General features: G+C 45.1%; 3 protein-coding genes across 3 annotated transcripts in view; 1 reads left to right on the forward strand and 2 right to left on the reverse strand.

The window, feature by feature from the left end:
• The window catches only part of MEI1 (meiotic double-stranded break formation protein 1), a 39,117-nt gene extending 37,252 nt beyond the window's left edge, over positions 1 to 1,865 (reverse strand). The window contains exons 1-2 of the mRNA XM_075751210.1: positions 1,733 to 1,865; positions 1,359 to 1,482 (exon numbers count right to left, since the gene is read on the reverse strand). Of these exons, the coding sequence (XP_075607325.1) occupies positions 1,359 to 1,482; positions 1,733 to 1,849 (241 nt within the window). The 5' untranslated portion in view covers positions 1,850 to 1,865. The remainder of the gene's footprint in view (positions 1 to 1,358; positions 1,483 to 1,732) is intronic.
• A 548-nt stretch (positions 1,866 to 2,413) lies between these two features.
• Positions 2,414 to 6,087, forward strand: SNU13 (small nuclear ribonucleoprotein 13). The gene is made up of 3 exons (XM_075751421.1): positions 2,414 to 2,564; positions 3,515 to 3,635; positions 4,623 to 6,087. The coding sequence occupies exons 1-3, from the start codon at positions 2,562 to 2,564 to the stop codon at positions 4,883 to 4,885; spliced, it is 387 nt and encodes a 128-aa protein (XP_075607536.1). The 5' UTR covers positions 2,414 to 2,561; the 3' UTR covers positions 4,886 to 6,087.
• A 1,698-nt stretch (positions 6,088 to 7,785) lies between these two features.
• XRCC6 (X-ray repair cross complementing 6) lies at positions 7,786 to 18,782 on the reverse strand. Its single transcript, XM_075751237.1, has 12 exons — positions 18,521 to 18,782; positions 18,294 to 18,403; positions 17,635 to 17,773; positions 15,958 to 16,212; positions 14,923 to 15,106; positions 13,388 to 13,574; positions 12,835 to 13,003; positions 11,600 to 11,761; positions 11,037 to 11,166; positions 10,263 to 10,363; positions 9,226 to 9,339; positions 7,786 to 8,434 (listed from the first exon to the last, which is right to left on the reverse strand). The coding sequence occupies exons 1-12, from the start codon at positions 18,603 to 18,605 to the stop codon at positions 8,238 to 8,240; spliced, it is 1,833 nt and encodes a 610-aa protein (XP_075607352.1). The 5' UTR covers positions 18,606 to 18,782; the 3' UTR covers positions 7,786 to 8,237.
• Positions 18,783 to 18,979: the final 197 nt, after the last annotated feature.

The following is an 18,979-nucleotide window of genomic DNA, read 5'->3' on the forward strand; positions in this document are numbered from 1 at the left end:
CCTTGGCTCATTCAAGCTATATCCAAAACGTACATGCCACTGTTTATAGTCCCACTGTACATGTACCTGTCACTTTTTATAGTGGAATTCCAACTGCTCTAGGAGTTACACTAAGTACAGTAAAATCCCAAAGCTGTCCCCAAACCATCCAATTGTAAAGCTGCTTAAACAGAGAGAGAATTATTATTTAAAAGCAGACAAGAGCATTGAAATGCAAGCACAGCTCCCCTGTCTTCTAGGGTATTTCATCTTAGGGTCATACAGTGCAGGACTGAATCGGCCACAAGCACCACTCCCTCCACATCTGTATAGGATTATGTATGCAGACAGCACTCAATAAAAATGTGTGCAACGGAGAGAACTAAACCTGCATAAAGTTATGTTTCTAACAAAGCTGCTTCCAAAACATGTGCGGCACAGTTTGTCCTGGGAAATCAACTGGGAAAACACTGTTTGAACTATTCAGTGCGTCAAGGCAGGGGAAAGGGTTTGTAGTCACTTTCCCCCAAAGAACAAGAATTACCTGTGATGTGCAAACGAGATCATGGAATTAAAGGAATCCAGTATATTTGCTCTTTGAAGGCATTTGCATTCATACCCTCTACCTTTCTCTTCCTGCCTTACTGTTGCCTCATTTAGACCATTATTTCTTATCTGTCAAGATTTTAGACAACTTTTCAAAGATCTTTCCCACAGCACTGCTGTTCAAACACAAACCAGTAAGAGATGTTCAATATCACAGAGACTGTTACTGGAAGGGCACTTTCTGACATCCCACTGAACACTGTATTCTGCTGCAAGGCTGACCCACCAGATAGAAGCAGGTATTACAGTCCTATGGCTACGAGGATTTCTAGAAATGTCATGTGATGGTGTGGAAAAAACCCCTCTACGCAGATTCCTATTTCGCACATTATTAAATCCTGCAACACCTTTTTAAGCTCATATTTTAATTTCTGTGTGAAACTTTATATAATGCCACAGTTCTGCAAGATGAGAAAGCACTAAGGCATGAGACCAGAATGGAAGGCAGTCAGGGAAGAATCGTATGCCACGCACTCCCTGTTGTCCAGATAGACTTTAAGTCAAGATACTTTGGGAAATTGCAAGAGCTTTATGAACATGCCAATCCTGCTCCTTGGGGAATAAGGAAATTAATTAACCTACTCTAAATCAAATGACAGGCAGTTTTCCACAGGGAGTAGTAACACACCTAACACAGAATGGAATTAGGTACCTCAATACTCTTCAGCCTGGTTTTGTTTCAAATATGGAGATGCTTCATGTTCTTGCATCTATACAAAAAAAGATGACTACCTTCTCCCTGCTGCTGTACTAGGCCCCAGCAGAGCTCTTACCAAAGAGAGTTCCTATCAAATGAATGCAGACCCTCTCGTCTGGTGCCAGCAGCTGAACGACTGGCAGCGCCTGCCAGGCCAGGGCATCGTGGAGACGGGAGAGGACGTGCTTCTTGCGCACCAGCTACGGATCAGAGACAACAACCCGTTAGCACTTAGCTCCGAGCCACCCCGCTGCTCCCATCACCTCAGGGGAAAAAGTGCCACCAGGGCCCGAGGGCCGAGCGCCAAGGCGATACACCTGGCCAGGCCCCGGTCCCAAATTCAGCGTAAGAGAGGGGGCAGCCAGGGCGGGCGGCGGGGTAGGCGCAAGCAGAGGGGTGCCAGCTGTGAGAGGCCAGCTCTGTTCGGGAAGGGGCGGCGGCGCTGCCCACCGAGGCGCTGCCGTCGCCCAGGGTCTCCACAGCGCAGGCGAGGCAGAGCGGCGGGCGGAGCGGCAGGACCCAGCGCGCCTCGTGCCCGCCGCAGGGCCGCGCGCAACCCGCCGCCATGGCCCAACCGCCGCCCGGCTCTGCGCATGCGCGGGGCCGCCGCCCGGGGGAGGGGGGTGTCCCGGGTCCTCTGTCCGCCGCTCCCGGGGTGGGGGCCTGAGGACGCTCCTCACCTCCCCCTTCCTCTCCCGCGGGGCTGCATGCTTCTATAGGGTCCTTTTATAGGGCACCCTCACGGCCTGGTCATATAGGAACGATGCTCCTGGTGAGGTGCTACTGGGCAGCGTGAGGGCCCTGAGGAGCGGTGAGCGGCTCTGAGGTGCTGAGCTTGGCTCGGCAGAGGAGAAATAACCAAGGTGGGAATTCTCAGCGCCCCTCCGGTTATATTCTGTGTGACGGCGTGCATTGCCGTAAGCGTCCGCGTTCACACAACGCTTTGTGCATCCCCAGCGTGCCCTGGAGAAGCAGGTCTGTGCTGCCACCCTCACCGCTACAGACGAACACCGAGGCACGGGCAGGCCCTGACCGCCCGCCCCACCTCCCCACCTCCGCCTCTACCGGCCGCAGCCGGGCCCCGCCCCCACCGGCGCCGCACCACGCGGGGCCGGAAGCCCCGCCCCTTGGACCCGCCTCCCGGGCCCCGCCCCCGGCCTCGCGGCCGCATCACTTCCGGCGGCGACGCAGCGCGTAGGAGCGCTCCTGCCTCTTCCCCCCCAACGCGCTCGGGCCGAGAGGAGCGACCGGGCCGCGCCGCCCAGCCCAGGCCGCGGCCATGGTGAGCGGGGCCGGGCGCCGGCCTCCCCCTCCTCAGGGGGCGCCGGGAGGGGTTTTTTTTTGGGGGGGGGGGCGGTTCTGGGGCGGCGGGACGCTGCCTCCGCTGCAGGGCGGGGAGCACGTGGAGGCCGGGCGGGCGGAGCTGTTGCCGGTTGCGGGTCTCCAGCTCGGCGCGCCGCCCCGGAGGGAGGATGCCCGGGGGAGCTGGCGGTCCTGGGGACTCCTACTGATGGGGGAACCCGCTCACCCGGCCCGGCACCGCTTTCCCCGACCCCGCTGATGCTCCCGCGGGGAGCATGTGCTCGGCTGGCGGGCGGGCGAGCGGCCGGGGCAGGGCTGGGGCTGCGTGCGAGGGCAGGCGGCGGAGCATCGCGGCGTGGGGTCATCCCTGCTACGTGCTGGGAGCGCCTGCCTTGGCTGCGGCGATGGGAGCTGAAGAAATTGCCGTTCTGCCGGTCGTTAGTGCTGCCTCTGACTTGGTTGCTTCGTTCTGCTACGCCATTGATGCGAACATCTGGGAAGCTACTTGTAACTTGCAGAAATGAACCTGATGTGTGCCCCTCTCGGGATTTCTTTAAAATTCATGTCTGAGCTTGTTAATTTGCCGTTGGCGGGAGCTTGTTCCTTGTGCACAGAAACACTTCATTTTATGTAGTATTTGTGGTAGCAAATGCTTGAAGACTCCCTGTAAGTTCACTGCTGCTGATTTGTAGGATCTAAACTGGCAGTCTGTGTGAATAGAGGCACTATCTGCTTTGAATATGAGAAGAATCCCTTTTTATAAATAAACTGCAGTGGGATTTTTAGTGTATGTGTAGACCAACTGAGAATGGTGACTCCGGTCATCGGTATATGTGGTGGGCATGATGCCTATGTAGTGTTGTTCAGAACACAGCCCAAAAAGCCCCCTTTCCTCCTGTTGTAATATCATTTACTTTTTCCTTTCTCTAGAGCGAGGCAGAAGTGAATCCCAAAGCTTACCCCTTGGCTGATGCACAGCTCACCAAAACACTGCTGGATCTTGTGCAGCAATCCTGTAACTATAAGCAGCTACGCAAGGGAGCCAATGAAGGTACGACCTGTGTGTTGCAAAGCGTGATAGAAATCATAGCAAGGATCTTGTGAGAAGCTGTGGCTACAGAGTGTCTCTTCTCTGTTGCAGTGGGTCACTAACATTACATAGATCTGAGTATCGTGAGTGTCCCTCTCCTTCCTCTTTCTTGCCTGCTTAAGCAATATTCAGGGACAGAACTAAGCTGTAATGTTTTAAACATTTATATATGGTTCTGGTAGATGCCCAAACTGTGTTCCTGGTATGTGTCCTGTGATCAGGCATACTTTAGTGGTGTGGCACTGGGATTACCAGATGCCTAGCCAGTTTAGAATCATAACAAGATTTGGGTTTGAGGGGACCTCTGGAGTGCTGCAGTGCAGCCTGCTCAGAGAGTGGCTCCCTTCACAGTTGGATCAGGTTGCTCCGGGCTTTGCCTAGTCACATTTTTTAAAAGAACAATCCCTAAAGATAGAGACTCCACAATCTCTCAGGACCCATAAGGAGACTCTCATAAGGAGTGGGGGAGGAACATAAAATTTCAGCATGTCCTCAGAACCTCTCTGAGGCAACAGTCTGCAACTTGTCCTTTTTCCTCTGCACTCACAAGGACAGTCTGGCTCCATCTTCTCTGCAATCCCTTTGAAGCAGTAGCAGACAGCAGCTGCATCTCCCCTACCCCACCTTGGACCTCTCTTCTCCAGGCTAAACAAACCCAGCTCCCTCTGTCTCCCCTTATCCTTGGTGCGCCCCAGCCCCTACCTGTCAGCAGCCCTGGGCTGGACTCGCTCCCTTGTGAATCCCTCTGCTGCGCTCGAGGGCAGTGCTGGGCACAGGACCCAGGGGCAGCCCTGTGAATAACCCCCTCCCTGGCCCTGCAGCTGCCGTTTTCCTTTGGCCTGTCCTCGTGTACCACTAGAGCTCATGCCAATTTCAACATCAAATGTTGTTTTTCATTAGATGTGCTTTCCAGAAGGACCTAGGCTTACTCTTCAGTTTCTTTTCCAGCCACCAAAACACTGAACAGAGGGATAGCAGAGTTTATTGTGATGGCGGCAGACGCAGAGCCCTTGGAAATCATCCTGCACCTCCCTCTTCTCTGCGAGGACAAGAACGTACCGTACGTGTTTGTGCGGTCCAAGCAAGCCCTGGGCCGGGCGTGTGGTGTTTCCCGGCCTGTCATTGCCTGCTCCATCACCATCAAGGAGGGATCACAGCTAAAGCCTCAGATCCAGTCTGTCCAGCAAGCTATAGAAAGACTGTTGGTCTAAATGCCCATGAGTTTAAGTGTGTGTGTGGAATAGGAAGGTTGAAGTCAGGGGGAATTAATGTCTAGCTTCAGTTGAGATTATAGTTTTGATATCAGTGTTTCATTTCAAAACACCACATTTTTGTTTAATAACTGCTTAATTCTTAGTGTTTCTGCTTCTACTCCCCCCTCTTTTGTATTATTCCACTCCAACACATCCATTCTCATCGTATTACTTTTTGAAAAGTGATTGTACAACTGTATTTCCTGTTTGATGTTTGAAAGGAGAAAAAAAAAAATCCCCCTTATCTCCATGTTTTCCTGCTCAGGGCTTTTTTTAACCCACCCATTAGCTTACTCTGTTGTAGTATTTCTGCTAAGCTTCAGCCTCTAACAGGTGTGAGTAACTCTGTGTTTCTGAATGGTTTAAGTTTACTGAGGATAAGGCACGTCAGTTCCCTGCATCATGCGTGGGGTTCTACACACAGCGTAGGCAGGCAGTGACTACTGCGTAGCAGTAGCAGCGGACGGAGCCAAGCTCAGCACACACAGCACAACCCTTTTTCTTCTTGAAACCAGACAAGACTTCTGTAAGAGGGTATATGGGGAGCAGGAATCTTATGGCAGTGCACAAGGGGAAATCTCGTATCTTCCCTTTTTTTTTTTTTTAAATACTGACTTTTTAAGAAAAATAAAATTGCTGACAAAGCTAAATATAGGAATGTCCATAATTGTCACTCCCTTGGGGAAGCATTTGCAATTAACTGAAGTGTTCGTACTTGTAAAACTGCTCAGAGATTGCCTAAAAGCTATTGCAGTGCAGTAGTTCATACCCTTCAGTTTTCTTTGTGTGGACTGTATCAAGGAGTTTGGGCTTCCTAGGGGGTAATTCAGTACAAAACATGGTAGAGCAGCTTGCTGTGGCTGACAAGGACCCTACATCTGGCCAATAATTATAATAATTATCCTTTTAGAGATGCTACTGTACTATAGTCACCTGACTGAAGATAAACCCTGTGAGTTATGGCCAAGACAATGGAGAGCAAGTAATTTTTTTCAGATAAAATAGCCTGTGTCTCAAGAAGAGAATACTAGATAATCTCATGTTCTGGAAAAGCACAAAGCACCACCTGCATTCTGTATTGGTGGTTTTATGGAGCTCGCTTTAGTTAAATGCATATTGTATAATAAATCCACTTACTGCTCTGAGCAGAAGAATCTAAATCTCAGTGCTGGAATGGGTCAAATTTGTCTTCTCTTGCAGGATGCCAAAGCAAAGCTAGCATGGAAATACCAATAGGTACAGCACCAGAAGGGAAAATAAGTTTTTCCATAAGGTTTCCACAGAGGCACCAACTTCATACCTTTAGTAAGTACATCCCAAGTAGGTGGAATCAGCTCATGAAAGACCGAAGATAAATCATGTCTGTATATTTTTGTACGTGGTTGGTAACCAAGATCCTTGCTGAGGTGAACTCAATACAGAGATTTTAGAGCCCTTTCACTTGTATGAAGTTTAGAAATGCTGCTGTTCCCTTCTACTGATGCTTACTGTGGAGCTAGTTGCGTTTGAAACCACAGCTTTGCAAAGGACTTGCCCTGTTGTACCATGCCAAGACAGCTGATGCAGAAGCACATAAGGGGCAGAAATAAAGGATTCTTGAGCAAGCAAAACTGGCTTAGTTTTCTGCTCTGAAGCCTTCCATCACCATCCCTGTTGAACTTCTGCTTAATCCAATAGCCTGCTTTAAAAAAAAAAAAAAAAAAAGCCAGGAGGAAGATGTAATAACCTAAACAAAAAAAGCCATAATCATCCAAAGCCTGGAACATACTGTGCCTGGGGGTTAGCAAGCTGAGAGAGCAGTTAAGAAGGGCATTTGGGGAATGAAGTCACAGAATTAAGAACAGGATAGGGTCACTTTTATTGCATTAAATGTTGGTAAGACAAACATTTACACTAACTTCTTTTCCAAAGGGCAAAATAAATTGATTGCTTAGACATATTTATTAAAAATAACTATTATAATGCAGGTTCATTGAAAGTATAAGAGGATGTAGCTTCAATACGGCAGAGCTCGACATGGGCTAGCTGCTCTTTTGAGGGGAGCTGTGGAGGTGAGCAGCATGCTGTCACAGCTAAGGGTGGTCACAGTGCCGACAGCGGCCACGGCTGGCTCCCATATGTATGCCACACTACAGCAGTGGCACGACCTTAATGTATGACTTAATTCTTCAATAAATTGCCCAATAGTTTGGGTGCCAAACACAGGAATCCCTAAAAACACCACGCACACCAAAATGGATACCTTGCGTATCGCATGTTTGCGTCCTGCAGAAAGTTACAGTTGGCTAAACAATTAGTACCGTTTCCAAGAGCAAGAGAAATGACTATTTATTGGTTTTAGTCATCTTACACTGCAAGACACGTGGGGCATGCCAGGCATGGAAATTTAAAAACCAACATAGGCAGCCCCAGATCCAGCCTCCATAACTGATTAAAAAAATAAAAATATTGGAAGTAACAAAGGCTGCTCTCGACAACTTGCTTTTTTTTTTAAATTTATTTATTTTTAAAGCACAGATGTGAGTATAGAAGCCTGCACAATAGCCTGACTCATACTTGCTACAGAGGTGGAAAAGCTCTAATGCCATCTCAGTAATTTAATTGGGATTAGTACTTGCAGCTTTCCAGGGAACATTCCCTTTTTTGTTTTCTTTTTTTAAACCAGCTTTTGCTATTACCATTTTAAAATGGAAGACATGGCTGCACAGCTTTGTGAAGTGCTGGCTTTTTACCCAAAGGATTGGCTACTGCTTCCCAGTCATGATTTTCTCCTTTATGATCTGCTGGTAATCTTTCTAATGCCAAAGAACTCAATTTGATTACAAGTACTGATAAGTGACTGGCTGTTTTGGAGAGTAGGAGAGTAGTACACCACATTTACACCCTCTGTTAGCACACAGACTTGACCTGCTGCTTGAATTCATGTGGTGCAATTAATACAGATCGTTCTGTTTTCTTACTCACATTGAAGTGAGTTTTGCTGTCTTTATGATGCAAAGACGGTACAGCCAGTGTTGCAAAGAAAGAAGTCCAAAATAACTTTTATTAAGAAACCAGGAAGGCACAACTGTGTTTACCTGCAGTGGGTGACCTGAGTTAGCCAGGAATTTAATTCTGCCTTGGGCTACTGTGAACAGAATCCAACTTTGCAGAGATGTTTCACAACTAAGAGTAAAAAGTTTCTCCACTACTAGATTCAGCAACATTTAGTTGCCTTCTCCTCCGTAGCAAGATTAAACAGACACAGCATCCATGTAAGATAGCCAAAACTTTAAGCAGGCGGAAGTCAACCAGGGCCTTCTGCTCCTGCTCAGTGCTCATTAAAGTATTCAATTAGTGCATCCATGAGCTCCTGCTTCTTCCCGCCTCCCTTCAGCCTGTAAAGCCTGCACGCATCCTTCAGAACAGGGACAGTGAGCTTGCCTAGAGTGCCCTTCTGCACATGACTCCGCAGCTCGTCTTCTGAGATTTCTACCTTGGGTCTCTTCTCAATTTGACCATCAGAAGCTAGAAAGATAAATTTTAGATCACCAAGATTTTAAAAAGTTTCTTAATAGAAAGATGTCAACATTTCTTATACATACCACAGTTAATGGCCGTTAACGCATGGTACTTTAACACCTACCTAGGCACTCACAGACCTAGTTTCCATATTTTGTTTTATGAAGTAGGTGTCACTTGCTACATAAGTCATATAGTGTATCACAATGATATGAGCGATCTCAAACTCAAATATGAAACTTTGTGTTCTGATTGAAAGTTCACCACCAAATGAAACTTTTAAGGAATTCTCATTGAGACAGCAGAATGCAATGATTCCACGGGGAGCTCAGCTAAGTGACATTCCCACTTTATGCAGTTTCATAGACTCCCAAACTACACCTGTACTTCAGCATTACTTAGATATTCAGCCCTAAAGATGCACCCACCTTGGACTTGCTAAACAGCCCACGTATAAAAGTCTGCTTCCTCACCAACACAAACTGAAAGCATGAACAATTTTACTATTCTGTCATAAAACCCAAAGTTATTAAAAAAAAAAAATTGCAATCATTTACCCACATTGCTTCCTATACTTCACTATGCAGTTTCTCATTCCAGCAGTTCTCCAACTGGATACCACAATATCCTCTACTCCCTAAGAATCACCGCTGGATATAAATCCACTTTGTTATGGAGATGAGTAAATAGAGTTGTTGCACAAGTGGCTTCTTTAAACTATGAGATAAACTGAAAACACAGAAGCTTCTATACAGAACACAGACACCATGTTGTGTGTCTGCACCATCACTGCTTACCTTGTTTTCGCTTTACAGCCTTCCCATCAGGATTGTAGTCAGGGGGATAAACCAGCTGCTTAAACTCCTCCACCAGGTTGCCCAGCCTGCGGTTCATCTCTTCAGCCTTTGGCACTGGCAAGAGAGACAGATTTGCCCTCTCAAAACCAAAGCGATCACAGGAAAGTCTAAACAAGGCCATCACCAGATACAATTGTGTTTCTGTAAAAACTAGCATGCAAGCATCTTGCAAGCATGCAAAATGGAAAGACCTATGTTACGATATTCACCAATGAGAAATTTACAGCTCTTGGTAATATCAAGTTTGTATTATACATACGTAATGGACTTGCACATATCCCTGAACAAGAAATATATACACAGAACAAAACTGATACGGTGGAAGCGACGTAGATGATCTCCTACCTGGTTGCACTGTTACCCAGGTCTAATCTCAGACATTTGAAATACAACCAGTTACTATCTAAGTTTGCAAGTAGTTTGAGGCAGAACAGCTTGTTTCTGTCACATATTTGTATGATATCTAGCACAGGGACCTAGGTTATTTGTTAGGTATCACTTCAGAAAAGACATATAGTTACTCTAACACTATTCCTGGAGTAAAAAAATAATTTTAAAAAAGGAACTTCGCCTTCAGCAGCAGGTTTCTGTCCTTTGACAAGATATTCTTGTATATGAACTCTTGCAGCCACAAGGTGGCATCGTGGCCTCCTAGCAGAGTAATTCTCTAAGTAATTCTGCCCATTTATCAGACTGAAACATTAATTAGTCTTGACGAGAGGAATTTCAGAGAAAACATTTGTCACTATAGAAAAAAGGTGATTCCATTTTAATTTTGGAGGGTAAAGTGAACAATTTTTCCTTTATCTTAAAAGTGACAGCATTAGAAAGTAAGGTTTCAATATTTCAGAATATTTCTGCACACAACTGAAATATTTTTTAAAAGACATTGGGGTTTGTAGTAGCTCATCTCTGACTTGGAACAAAGTCAAGAGCCCTCTACCCCACCTCCCTTCGCACCCACCAATAATTCTCACTTGTAAGATCCTCAGCTTCTTCTGGTTCCATCATATCCAGTGCCAAAGCCTCCAGATTCCTGAAGTGCTGCTGCAAAACTGGGTTTTCAAAGCTGTCAGTCCTGTCAAGAGTCCCCCAAAATGTCAATGCATGCTGCCAAGAAGACAGACAAGACACATAAGATCTACCACCAACTTATTTTAAAGAAAAACTTTCCCACACAACAATCCATTCATCAGAAAAATTGATTTTCCTCTTTTCAATTTACCTCCTGAATCACTATTCTGTCATGTATCAACCACACTAGAAAGCTGTGCGAGACAAACAGAAACAGCAGCATTCTACTTTAACAAGAGTTACCCTACTTTCCACATACCTAGGAAAAAATTTCCCACAAAAGCACTTCCTGAAATTTATCCTAGCTATAATGAAAAAGGCCTGACTATTCTCTCTAAAGTGCTCTAATTTAAATGCTCCAGGTCTGATCTGCAATAGATTGGCAGAACCACAGTAAAATGTGATACCTCTGCAACAGATGACAACAGCCCAGAGAACAAGAGCAATTCTATAAAAAACTCCAGAACATGCTACATAAAGCATGTGGCGCCTGGGCATTCAGAATGATTAAGAGGGAAGTTTGGACAAAGCTACCACAAAGGGAAGCAATTTGCATCAAAATACATCAAAATCTCATCTCATGGACACCACAGCTTAACAATGTGTGCAACAGAGGAAGCAGTAGTGTTGTGCTTTCTCCCCCATGCCACCCACATACCCTATTTATCTCCATGTACCTGTATTTGAACCGGAGTTTTTGAATTATTTCCTTCATTTTGTCCACCTGCTCTCGATTGGCTGGCACCTTTTCTGTAAAATCAACATTCCGTTTGTCATCTGCGTATGGTAGGAAAATGATGTGGAAACCTACACAGAAGGGAGAGAGCAGAGAACAGTTATGCAGAACCACAGCCTCAAAACAATAATTTGTGGAAAAGACCAAGATGCTTATTAGCTAGGTCTGATGACTCCTCTCCAAACTATCTAACTATTTTGTTGTAAACAACAGTGATCCATAATACCTCCTAGTACCCGCAACACGACTCCCAATCTCAATGTATAGAACCAACATCACCAATGGCTTTTTGAAAAAGATTTGAACTAAGTGCATAGCTAAGAGCTGGAAACTTGTCACTTGCTTTTTATGCAGGAGATCCACTTGTCCACCTTCCCCGTGTCTAACTGGACATAAGCTTGAAAAATGCTTGTTTGAAAAATCAAGCAGCACTAAGAATATTTTCACGCGATACAGGAGGCTATTATGCTGACTGCCAGGGAAAGGCAGCATCTCTTCCCATACCTGGAGGGGCTATCTGCACTTTCTGCTCGTCCACCTCTTCCTCCTGGGGAACCAGGGCCACAAAGCGAGGGGGAATGTTCCGGCGGGCAGTGTATCTGCACAGTGCCATCACCTCCCTCTCCAAGCACTTCATCAATAAGGCATTAAACAGTGTTGTACTCCCTGAAAAATAAAGACTGTATTGGTCAAATTGACAGCTTTTCTCCTTTGTTCAGGATGTTAGTTTCAATACCTGTGACTTCTTTGAGATGCTTGCAATATTCCAGAGTTAAAAAGCAACTTTTGGAAGGGGAAGCCCTTGAAAATGCCAATATTAGTGTCTCTCCTGACAACAGCAGTGATTGTTCTGGTGAAAGAACTGAAGTCACTAGCATTTGATGAATGAAATATGAATGAAAATTTGAAACAGGTATCTACAAAGGTCTGGTAGGACATCATAGTAGCAGCATATCATAGAACCTTTTGCAGATGTTACACACTAAGAATTCAGACTGCAATATTCCTCGAGGCACACGTTTGCTTTGTATTTTCCTGACCACCATATCTGGTAAAAGACTGACATATAAGTAACACGTTTGATTCAGGAAACTGCTAAGCTGAGGAAGCTAGTGTAAAGGTTCTTTATTCAGGCAATGCAAAGCTAGCATAACCCAGCCCTCTTTATCCACCAGTACATTGAGGAGCTGGAGTTTTCCTTTACTATTGCAGCTTTGGATGGATTAATACTATATTTCTAGATGAGCAGACTTACATATGCACATAAAAAGGGGAGAAAAGGCAGTCCTAAGCATCCCCTCCTTCTCTCTTTACAAGCCAGTAAAGTGTTGTTAATTCAACCATACTTCCTGAGTATTATGTTTCCCCTCCTAGCTGATATGGACTTAAAACCAGCAATTACCTTCCCTGGATTTGTTTTGCTTTTCAATCACCTTTGCCTTCTTGTCAGGTACTAGGATCCTTCACTTCCATTTATGACAAAACCTGTATGTGCTCAGTTTTATTAGCTGTTTGTCACCATGGATTAAATATGAAGCCAAATTGGCTCTTCTGCTATTGAAGAAAAGAATTAACTGCAGCTGAGAAGTGCAGTAACAGTTAATTCTGTATTTTTTAATATGAGCAAGTTTTGAAGTTAGACAAAGATTTTACACTCAATGAGCCCCACTCAAACTCCTATGAATCTGCTGGTTACCTTAACACAAGGCAGTGAACCTTCTCTCACCATCTTTACTTACCACTAACTAAGGACTCTTCAGGATAGATGAACTGGGAGGGCCTAATATGGTGGTGCTGTTTTAGCATTGAAAGCGGTTTGAAGCCAATGAGAAACAAGCCCGGAGAATCAAACCGTTTTAATTCTTCTGTTTCCTCTTTCTCCAGCACAATTTGGCGGTTTCCATATGTCTGAACCAAGGAAGAACAGATATGTGCTGCCAGCATTAAAAAAAAAGAAGAAAAAAATAGAAAAGAAAAAAAAAAGAAAAAAAATTGCAGGGGGCGGGAAAGAAGAGCACGCAATTGCTGTCTTCCACTACTGAAAAAGAGGGTTATAGACAACGCCGAGAAAACTCTCATCATTAGTGCATACCGAAATGGCAAGTCACAGTCTGTCACCATTATGCCAAGGGAAATTCCACCTGGACATTAGCAACTAGCAACTGCATACAGATGTAAATATTTCTGCATCTGATTTTTAAAGTGAAACACAAACAAAAGCAGCAAGAGGATCAGTATCTCCCTCCCACATCACAGAGACAGGAAAAAGCAGGCACATAATCAATACGTTACCTGAGCCCTTTTTGTATCACTAGGCAGGAGCAAGCTGCCTGTTTTTCCATTAAACATCCTTGTTTTTGTTTTAACTGGTTCATTAGTTTCCCTATAAAGCTTCACTGGATATGGCTTATAAGCTTTTTGAACAAGGTTGTAAACACCAACAGAAAGCGACAGATCTTTGTTCAGATACAGATTTAACCTGTGTAAAAAAAAAAAAAAAAGCAGATACAGGCTTGAGACTTCCAAAAGATCAATTTTGCCAAAGAAAGTAATCTCCCTAGGTAACTTATTTTCTCTGACCTCTTTCTATTCTCCTCTCCCAAAATCACGTTATCTCTGGAAATATACTATTACTTGAGTCATAATCTCACTTGTATAAAAACATTCTTGCAATGCTGTCACTTCTGGTCATAAAAATTATTTAAACACAAATAATTTACCATATTTCTTCCACCTTTTTTCAATCTCAAGGGCAGCTAAGCTCAGGCAGAGCACAGGACAAGTTTACATTTGGGAACTCCACTTGTACTTAATGCAATGTGACCTCTGAATTCACACAGCTGTTACACAGAAGGCAAAATTCCCCAAAAGAACCCCATCAAGACAAACAATACCATGATTAAAAAATAAATAAATCAGAACTTAAAGAAAAAAAAACCCAAACTCAGAAGTAAAGGTTTAAAACTGGAGGTAATCTTCAAGTTCTGAGAGCAGAAGAGTGAATTACTGTAAATGTTACTTTCTCTCCCCTAAAACATATCACTGGTATGGAATTCTTCTTCCTCAAGAATTAGAAAACATTTCCAGAAGAGGAAAATAAAGCTGCAAGCAGGAGCAAGAATGCCAGTGACAACAGCTCAAGTTGAGATTCCTTTAAATATATATTATAAAACCTCACTAGGCTGTGACATTCATTCCCTTATTGTGCTCTCACATTGTTCTGCTATGAATTCACTCATTAGAAAACCAACTGTTATGGAGTACTTCATTCCAAAAATACTTTCTATCTGCTTTGTCAAGATCCCTTTAATCTCTCTGTAAGTATCTCTAATCTTTCAGTAGGAGATCAGAAATATCAAGGCTGTGTGAATGCATACCAAGTGCCTAGACAAACTGGCCACATGTAACTATTTAACAGTAGGCCAAAATATCTAACAGTCACATTGAGATTAATTTTTTTTCTAGGTTAACACTAGTAAGCAAAGCCTTATTTCAATCAGATTTCACCACAAACTGAACATTTTACATACTGTAGATTTTTTCATAACTATTTTACGCAATGATGTCATTTTTCAAAATGATCATTTCTGGCCAAGCTTGATAGAGATGTCACACAGAGGAGAAAAGGAGGCCTAGCTTCACTATCCACTCTTCTCATCCACCAATGACAAATACCCTTGGAAGCTACAGAAGAAACACCAAACTTGGACTAAGGAAATAAGACTGATGAATGTAAGCACTGATGCCTCCAGAAGAGGGAGGTGAGATGCAGTCTAAAAAGAACATCAGGTGCCTCCATCGAATGAATATCATAACTAGGCACAAACCTGGCTAAAGCCCGTTTCTTTGTCTCCTTTGCTCGTACTTTCTTCATGAGATGTTCCAGTTTCCCTGACTCCTCAGGTTGGATCCCAAGGTCCTCATCCTCTGCTATGTTTATGATATCCCTGTAGAACAAAGAGATATCAAACCCTCCAGGCTTCTTCAAGTGCATCAAGTCCAGGATGATACCTAGAAACAGAGTAAGAGATTGGAGGAGGATTACAGAAACTGCTTTTTTCTTACATCAGCATGTTTCTCAGCACTCTCAGATTTCTCTAAGCAAAGAATTTAAGGAAGAATAAGCTCCAAATGGTCATCTCTACCAGATGTGAAAGTTTCTAGGCAAAGAGGCAAAAGACATTCTTCAACTTCAGTCTGAACAATGTAGCATAGAAAATGTTTCCTCCCTAATTAAGCATCTGGACAACATTGTGTATGAAACAGCTCTGACCAGCTCCTATAAAACATAATCTTACCTCAGGCATGGAGGGAAGTGATGAGTTCAGAAATTCCCCTTTCCCAGTGATAAGGGCTAATGGACTAAGGAAGCCTCACAGCTTCTAGATCCAGCACATCTGCTGAACTCCAAAAGCACTCGTTATCTCAGCTACATAGTTGAGCTAATGAAGCATTTGCTCTCCAGTCTCTGAGGTCAGGTTGCTGTTCTTCAGCTAATTCAAAATGCAGCCATTAAAGTAATTTTCCTTTTGTGTTAACTTAGTGTAATTATTCCCTTCCTGGAAAATGGTCGAACAACGAAATAAAGTAGTTTGTTTTCCACAGCCCTCTCAAGTCCTGATTTATGCTATCAGAGTAGAAAAAGAGATCCTAGAAAGTGTTAGTTGTTGGATACCAAATTGGATACCAGATTTTCTAATTTAGATTAGATACCAAATTTCTAATTCAGAAAGCTTCAGAAAGATTCACCAGTTCTGATGATTTTACATTCTTTTTCCATCACAAACTTGCAACGCAGTTAACATCTGCTGCAAGGGTACATCACTTTTACTCTGCCTGAAATTAAAGGGGAAAATAATGACCTGTGTCTCTCAGATCACCAGCTCTGGTCCTGGCCAGCTTGGCTTTAGCACTGTCATTGGCATGAGGGTCATCCTGATTGGTGAAGAGCATGATCCTTTTGTGGCTGAGTCTGACTCGGACATCACTGAAGAGATTAGAGCAGGCCCAGAGTGCTTCACCCAGGGAATAGTCGACATTGTGGCCAAAGTTCTCACGGAAAAGGACTCGTCCTTCATCTCCCCTGTACTTGTCCAGCTCTAGAACACGCTTTGCACCTAGGGGTGAAAACAGTATTTGGATGCATTAGAAATACTGAAAGAAGTACCACAAACACTTCTAAATATGCACTGAGGGTCCCTTGCAGCTGACGTCCAAGTAATGTCCCCTAGCGCCTCTATGGCGGTGCCCTTCCAACACCTGGCTGAGAAAATTACTCCACATAGTCTAACATTTGCAATATTGCAAGCTGCTTACCACTTGAAAGCACTTACTAGGGCAAAAAGGACACAAAGTGCCCTGGCACTTTCCTGTTGGGGGAGGGAAACAGGCAGAGATCCAAGTATCACAAACCCCCTACACTGAAGGGACAAGATATCAGCAGGAAAGGCAGCAATTGCACCCGCTGCAGAGGCACAGCAGACTGCTGCGCCACCAGAGAAAAGGAGAGGAGGTGAAATACATCCTGCATCTCCATGGCATGTCGGGAAGGTGGAGAATTTCTCCTGCTGCCTTGCCCCACATGCCAGATAGCATCAACCTTGAAGTCAGATTAAGCGCATAGATGACCATGTGGAGCACAGCAACGTTCAGGGCAGCTATCCATGGCCTTTTTAAAGCTCTGCGGAATACTCCAGCTCAACTATGACTCCTTTCCTCAGCTGTATAACAGCAGATTCTCTGTCTTCTCCCGTAACTCTACAAAGGGAGAGAAGCTTTCATTTTTCAGCTACTACAATCTGCAATCTTCTCAGAGATTACAGGCTGCTATTAACAGCTAGTAGACAAAATCCCCGCACAAGACTCTCCACTGTCAGAGAATCTGTCACCACTAGCATGCATTCTTTGCATGCCTCCTACTACCTTTTCTAATTCAGCAACTGGCACTCGTTATCAAACAGATGCTACATAATTCTAAGCAATTCTAAGAAAATGGAAAAGCTAAATCCAAGAATTGCAAAACTCATTATAAAAACAAGAGATGGAACACCCCTAACAGGTTAACATATTGGACAACATGTTCTAGCTGACCCTGCAGGAGGGCTGGACAAGATGACCTCCAGAAATCCCGTCCAACCTCAGCCATTCTGTGATATTCTCCATCAGCTGGAATCCGTGGAGCCTTAGCACATAAACACACTTTTCTGAAATGCAGCAGACACATGATGGGCTTTCAAGAGTTCTGTCGAGATCCTCTTAGGTTTAGCAGACAGCAAGTGAACCACCACATTATAACAGAAGACATAGGAAAGGGATCTGAACCAACTATAACAGAAAAAGCAAAGCTCCCACTAAATTTCTAAGCTTTCAATAAATTTCTAAATCCATTCTCCCCCCCCAACACACCTCAGTAACAGGAACTTTTTTTGTTTATCTGATAGGTCTCTGTTTTCGGAGAGATCAGTTACTGACAACGTGACTACACAGATTACTTTATTCCATCTTTCTACATAACCTTCATATCACTTTACTGCCTTTACCTGGATTGTCCAGCTCCTGAAGGACATAGATGTGCTTGAAATCTGCCGAATTCTTGTTCTTTTCTGTACCATAGAACACGACACTTAAGAGATCCCTGTCACTACTAATAATTTTGCTGGTATACACATTCCGGATGCACTGAAAAAAAATGCACACAGATCAAAATATGAAGAAAATCAGTTGCAGTAAGGGTTCAAAAGCTTTGCCTTTGGCAATTAGCAGTTTATACGAGTAGACTCTAGCAAACAGAAGAATGGTAACAAATGCTTTAAGCTAAATGTCACCAGGAGAAAGAATTTGGAACCGTGTTTTTTGAGAGATTTTTTTTTCAGTATTCAGCCTTATGTGTTTTTCATTACCATTCCCCTTTCTACTAGCAAGATCAATGAAATAAACATTTTTTAAATACACCACCCTGAACGCAGGTTGGTCGTTCATTCTATACACATTTCCCTCACCTAACTCTGGACACGGCCCACCAGGCAATGGATCTTTCCAAACCCACAGCCATTCAGCCATCTGAGTTGCTCGAGTTTCACAGTGACCTCACACCAACAGATGAGGCAAAGCAACATCCAGGTAGCCGTACCCATGGCGGTGCCGAAGGTGATCCCTGGAGGGTTTGGGAAGCACCCCGAGGCCCCCTGAGAAGCCTTACCTGGATGGTCATTTCGAAGGGAGTCACTCCATCCCCCTCACACTCAAACATGGCCTTGGAGGCATCGACTAAGAAAATGAGGCTGTCCCGACCCGACAACCTGTAGTTCGCTATGGAAAGGGGGGTGAAACAGTTTTAGCAGCGGCCCCCTCCGCCCGCTGAGCCCCGAGGACGGCGGACCGCGAGCTGCCGTCCATGGGGGGGCGAGGGGGGGGGGGGGCCCTTACCGACCACCTCAGCCCCCTCCTCCTGCTGCTGCTCGTCCTCCTCCTCCGGCCCCTCGCTCCGGTAGTAGGACACCCAGTCCGACATGGCTCCCACGAAGGCCCAACGGCCGCAGGACCGCCGGCGGAGAGGGAAGAACGGCTCGTGCCCGCACCGGCCGCGCGAGCCGGCCCCGCCGCTCTTACCTGAGCTCAACGCTCAACCAACCGCCGCGACCACGCGCTACGCTGCGCACCGCAGCCTGCCATTCATCAGGGCACGCGCCCCCCCGCGGTAACTCTGACCAATGGTGAGAGAGGAAGGGCGCCGCGCCCTGCCCCTCCCGCAGGAAGCCGCACCTCCCCTCCAAATGGATTGGCTGAGGGGGAGAAAAGAAGGCGGGAGCTCTGCCCGCCCTGCGCGTAGCTCCGGCTCTGAAGCCGGAAACGGCGCCAAGCCTCAGCCAATGACAGAGGGACTTC

This window comes from Balearica regulorum, chromosome 1 (genome assembly GCF_011004875.1).
Source record: "Balearica regulorum gibbericeps isolate bBalReg1 chromosome 1, bBalReg1.pri, whole genome shotgun sequence".
In the NCBI taxonomy this organism is placed as follows: domain Eukaryota; kingdom Metazoa; phylum Chordata; class Aves; order Gruiformes; family Gruidae; genus Balearica; species Balearica regulorum.

What these genes read in the sequence shown, in the direction of transcription:
- XRCC6 (XM_075751237.1), bottom strand. Translation starts at nt 18,605, where the DNA reads ATGTCGGACTGGGTGTCCTACTACCGGAGCGAGGGGCCGGAGGAGGAG. An exon ending in TGGTGATCTGAGAGACACAG is followed by an intron (nt 15,107 to 15,957) that starts GTCATTATTTTC and finishes CTCTGTTTCTAG; the next exon opens with GTATCATCCTGGACTTGATG. An exon ending in AAACTCCGGTTCAAATACAG is followed by an intron (nt 10,364 to 11,036) that starts GTACATGGAGAT and finishes GACTCTTGACAG; the next exon opens with GACTGACAGCTTTGAAAACC.
- SNU13 (XM_075751421.1), top strand. An exon ending in ACGCAAGGGAGCCAATGAAG is followed by an intron (nt 3,636 to 4,622) that starts GTACGACCTGTG and finishes TTTCTTTTCCAG; the next exon opens with CCACCAAAACACTGAACAGA.